General features: G+C 27.4%; 1 protein-coding gene across 1 annotated transcript in view; it reads left to right on the plus strand.

The window, feature by feature from the left end:
• Dh44-R2 (Diuretic hormone 44 receptor 2) overlaps positions 1 to 3,275 on the plus strand; it is a 132,393-nt gene extending 129,118 nt beyond the window's left edge. Inside the window, exon 13 of the mRNA XM_065513465.1 lies at positions 2,735 to 3,275. Within this exon, the coding sequence (XP_065369537.1) occupies positions 2,735 to 2,777 (43 nt within the window). The 3' untranslated portion in view covers positions 2,778 to 3,275. The remainder of the gene's footprint in view (positions 1 to 2,734) is intronic.
• Positions 3,276 to 6,000: the final 2,725 nt, after the last annotated feature.

Below are 6,000 nucleotides of genomic sequence, written 5' to 3' on the forward strand. Positions count from 1 at the left end.
CAAATACATCTCTCGATCTAAAACAGATTACCCACACATTTAAGCGGTTTTTGTAGATATTTTCAAGCACTATCTAAATATTAAATTTCTAGGCATTCGTCTAATAAAATAGGTGAACAACTTTCTGGAGCCCATCACTGGCTCCCTTTTCAACTACGAAGCCATGTAAATACAAATCAATATATCAATCAATCAAAGAAGCGCTAAGGCTCTTTCATTTAGATATCTCCAAGTGTACAAGATCTTTCCAAGTGTAAAATGTTTCTAAACCACTGTGATATGTTAAAAAAAATAAACATAAGTTATTTTCTATTTATAATTATCATCCTTATTAATATTTCGCAAATATTTAATGTTTTAGTATCCTTCACCATGAATGATTTGTAATTCCAAAAACATTCATTTAGTACCCTAAAATGTTTACACACGAACGCGACATTCGTAAGCCTTTGAAGTACAAACAAAAAATAAAGAAATATGAACAATTTTATTTTCATAGCACTATGTTTTATACAAGATATAGATAGGTTTTGTCGAATTTAACGCTACGAAAATAGAACTCGTTTTCGAATGAATCTAGAAAAAATGCAAAAATCAGGGAACATAATTTTTATACCCTTCACCTTCGTGAGAAGGGTATATATAAGTTTGTCATTCCGTTTGTAACTTCTACATTTTTCAATTCCGACCCTATAAAGTATATATATTCTGGATCCCTATAGATAGCGGAGTCGATTAGGCCATGTCCGTCTGTCTGTCTGTCCGTCTGTCTGTTGAAATCAATTTTCTGAAGACCCCAGATATCTTCGGGATCCAAATCTTCAATAATTCTGTCAGACATGCTTTCGAGAAGTTTGCTATTTAAAATCAGCAAAATCGGTCCATAAATAACGGAGATATGAGCAAAATTTTTGACCTATTTTTGATGTATATCTGGATTACTAAGATTACTAATATAGACAATATAGATAGATATCTAATGATAGATATTTCAAAGTCCATTGCAAAGATGTAGATAAGGCTATAGTAAGTTGGACCTACAATGGGTCAAAATCGGGAAAAATATTTTTTAACCCGAATTTTTTTTTCATCAAAAACTTTTTTTGTCATACATTTTTTTTCCAAAAAAAAAAAAAATTAAAAAAATTTTTTTTTTTAAAATTTGGAAAAAACTTTTTTAAAAAAAAATTAAAAAACCTTTTTTTCAAAAAAAAAAAAATTTGAAAAACAATTAAAAAAAAATAAATTTTGTTTACCTATAAATATTTAAAAAAAATATAGCTCTCTTACTTGTTTTCAAATTAAAATGGAATTAGAGAATTTATTGAGAGTAGTGTTATTGAAATAAATATTTGCATTGTGTTTTTGTTTTACAACCTTTAGTATGCGACATTTGTAACGTGACACATTTTACCGTCATGTTTGTAATATCGATTAGTTAAGTAAATTCAATTCAAAACTTTATAAACTATAAAAAGCGTAAAATATTAGACTAATGTAATAATAATAATAATAGAAATCACAATAAAGCATAATCACTTTGCTTTATTGTGATTTCTATTTTAATTATTATTTTTCAATGCTGCTTGAGCTGTTTCTAGGGCCTAAACATCTAAATCTCATCCCCAAGTAATATTTTTATATGGAATACTAAAAATTTTCAAAAATATGAAAATAAAAATAAAAAGTTTAGTGTGATTATTATGTTCAATAACTGGTTTTTTAGTAAAAGCCACAAAATTGTGATTTGAATTAAAATAATTTTCAGCCATTTTATTAGACCAATCTCGATGAACTGATAACAAACGATGATTTAGGTACCGGAACGCGACATTGGAACGTGAACAAAATCAAATGAAAATGTTACCGTTAATTTGAAAGAGTCCAAACTCTTTTAATTTTTATACCCTTCACCATGAGTAACATTCCGTTTGTAATTTGTACATTTTTCATTTGCGACCACATAAAGTATATATGTATATATTCTGGATCTTTATAAATATAGGAGTTGATGTAGTCATGTCCGTCTATCCGTCTGTATGTTGAAATCAACCTTCCATAGCCCCCAAATTCATTCAATATATCCGCTATAGTCCCGGTTCGGTTGCTATTTAAAATTGAGAAAATCGGCCCACAAATGGCTGAGATATATGGAAAAACCCAGAACAACCTTGATTTTTGAACTATTTCTAGTCTATATCTGGTTTACTAAGTTATTAATATAGACAATATGGATATCTAATGGTAGATATTTCAAAGACCTTTCCAGCGACCATGTATTTTATGTTTACTAAAAAAAATGTTTAATTTTCTCATGATAACAACTCAGATTAGCTGAAAATACATTATATTATAAAAATTTAACATTTCTTTATATAATCATTTGCTTATGAACATTTATATTTCCTGTTACGATAGAACATTCTGTGAAAATGCCCATATATTTATATTCTGTGTCTTTACAGTTATTTATATTTTTTTGATTAAACCTCAATTAACCTTTTTACTTAAGAAAACTAAAAAAATTGCATCTTGATCTTACATAAAAACTAATTTAACCATAAAATTTATTTTTTTATAAATAATTGTGAAGGGTTTATAAACATCGACACTGACGACTGTTACTTGTTTTCTATAACCTTTTAATTTTTAAACAAAATTCATAGAATTAATTTTAAATTTATTTCTTTTATTTTACTTTACTTTATTTTTCTTTTCTTATTTTTCTTTTTAGATTGACTTCTACAAGTCCTATAACTACTGCACATTTTGAGTAAATGTGATTTAACATTGTTTCTATTAAATCTATAAATTTAAGCATTAAGAATTTATTAAATAGTTATTTGTCTTTTTGAAAATATATGTATACAAAATGAATTCATTTCGTATAAAAATATTTGAAACGAATTCATTTGGTATTTAAAACAAAACATGCAGTAATAATTCATACATACATTAGGAAGGCCCACTACAAGATTAGTTCTGGTCCAACTGAGGTCTTAATAACAACTGGAAGAATTTCCATGTGTATGTATGTATAGTAAGGTGGCCTTTACTATTAAGTGATTTAAATTTTCGATCCTCTAAAGGTCTAAAATTGATCTCCGTCATCTAAATGCCAAATGCGGAAAATATGTGCAAAATCGGATAAGGTTTGAGATGACACATTTAATTTGATACTCTGTTCTTAAGTAATGCGTATCCCAGAGAGAGCGTTCTGCATCGATCGGAACTATAAGGCGGGTGAGGTGAAACTTCCCAACCACACGCAGAGAAAAAATATAATTTGGCATGGTTACTGTAACCATTTATATATTGTTACAAGTTTTTTAACTATATTATAGTCACAGTAATCATTTACATGATTGTGGTAACCATAATATGGTTAACTTACGATTCACATGATTGTCTTAACCATATATATGGTTACAGTAAACATATACATATATGTTTGTGGCAACCATATTTATGATGAATAATTTTATCATAATATGTTGTTCTCAGATTATGATAAGCCTTAAGCCGAGAGCACCAAATATATATATGTTTACTGTAACCATATATATGGTTGAGACAATCATGTGAATCGTAAGTTAACCATATTATGGTTACCACAATCATGTAAATGGTTACTGTGACTATAATATAGTTAAAAAACTTGTAACAATATTGAAATGGTTACAGTAACCATGCCCAACTATATTTTTTCTCTGCGTGCACTTCTTTCTAAATAGTTTTTAACAGGTAACATGCAAAATATGGCCATGATGGAATATTGCGGTTTCATATCTCGCCGCATATTCTGGGAGTTTTTCGGCCAATGCTCGCTTTAAACGAATCAGTTCTTTCCATGTTCTGGCCAGATATCAGCAGGTCATGATAGATATGACAATTTTGGTCCCACAAAATACAGAGCATTAACTTTGCGCAATGGATTTGGGCTATGGTGTCGATTCGGCTGATTGGTCGGGCTTCAAATCGGGTTATCGTAATAGCGTTCAAGATTTAACTACTCAATTTTATCTAACAAAAAACTAAAATTTTGTGAAAATGAGGGAATTCACTTAACCCAGATATGCCGACAGCTTGAACTTGATCATTTTAAAAGTACTTTTATATTATTTTGGAAGCAAATGAGAAATAAAAAACATTGAAAATATAGTTTTTTAAAAATTTATTGAAAAAAGTGGTTTTCTAAGTCGTCCTATATATAGGACATAGGTCACAACAACAAAACTAAAACGCAAAAATGAAACATTCATGCATATAACAATCAAGCTACTCTTCATAAATATAAATTCCAAAGAATATAGTATTTATTCACTTGTAAATGTACAAAATTTTACTTTCCGTACAAACGAGATATGTACATAATGACTGAATATGGGCATTATGAAAATATCACAAATTAAAAATTCAATAAATCAAAAATAGCAGCAAATAAAAATGCGTTCACACAATCTCCCATGAGGTATTGGTGAGTACTAAGTATGTGAACAAAAAAAAATGGTATTTTGATAAACGTGACGTATGTAGTACAGTCGGCATATATGGGTTAATTGTAAATAAACTCAAAAATAGTCCATCGAATTTTATGGTTGATATACCATTTTGTTCCTATAACATAAGGCTTTGCAATAAAGTAACAAATCTGAACAATTTTTGCCATTTTCGATTTTTCATGATTTTTTAAAACAAAAATATTTGCTATTTTCACTTAAAAAATATATTTTTTGCTTTAATTTGTTATTATAACTCCAAAACTACTGAGTCGATTGAAACGCAATATATATATGAAAATTTGTACATGACATGGGGAAAATGTTTTCAAAATTTAATCAATCGAAAGCAGAATATTAACTACTGAATTTTATGTAAATCAAACAAAAAGCTAAAATTTTATGAAAATGAGCGAATTCACTTAATTGTGAATAAATTCGAAAACAATCAATGGATTTTTATGACCGATATCTCATTATGTTCCTATTATATGTGGTTTTGCGATAAAGTAATAAATCTGAACAACTTCTAGAGTTTTAGATTTTTCATGATTTTTTAAAAACAAAACATTTTTTTATTTTCATGTAAAAAATATAGTTTTTGCTTCAATTTGTTATTATAACTCCGAAACTACTGATCCGATTGCAATATATACATGAAAATTTGTTTTCAAAATTCTGTCAATCCAAAGAAGAATATTAACTACTCAATTTTATGTATATCAAACAAGAAACAAAAATTCTGTGAAATTCAGCGAATTCACTTAATTGTGAATAGATTCTAAAAGAATCCATCGATTTTTATGATTGATATCTCATTTTGTTTCTATTACATGTGGCTTTACGATAAAGTAATAAATCTGAAAAAATTTTGCCGTTTTCGATTTTTCATGATTTTTTAAAAACAAAAAAAATTTTTATTTTCATGTAAAAAATATATTTTTTGCTTCAATTTGATATTATAACTCCGAAACTACTGAAGCAGAGACAAGGCAATATATATAGGAAAATTTGTACACAGCATGGGGAAAATGTTTTCAAAATTCAATCATTCAAAAGAAGAACATTGACTACTGAATTTTATGTATATCAAACAAAAAACAAATATTTTGTGAAAATGAGCGAATTCACTTAATTGTGAATAAATTCGAAAAGAATCAATGGATTTTTATGATCGATATCTTTTTATGTTCCTATTATATGTGGTTTTGTGATAAATTAATAAATCTGAATAACTTCAGGAGTTTTAGATTTTTCATGATTTTTTAAAAACAATAAAATTTTTTATTTTCACCTAAAAAATATATTTTTTGCTTCAATTTGTTATTATAACTCCGAAACTATTGATCCGATTGCAATATATACATGAAAATTTGTTTTCAAAATCAATCCAAAGAAGAATATTAACTACTCAATTTTATGTATAACAAACAAAAAACAAAAATTTTTGAAAATGAGCGAATTCACTTAATTGTGAATAAATTCGAAAAGAATCAATCGA

The sequence above is a fragment of the Calliphora vicina genome, chromosome 5, assembly GCF_958450345.1.
Source record: "Calliphora vicina chromosome 5, idCalVici1.1, whole genome shotgun sequence".
Classification (NCBI taxonomy): Eukaryota; Metazoa; Arthropoda; class Insecta; order Diptera; family Calliphoridae; genus Calliphora; species Calliphora vicina.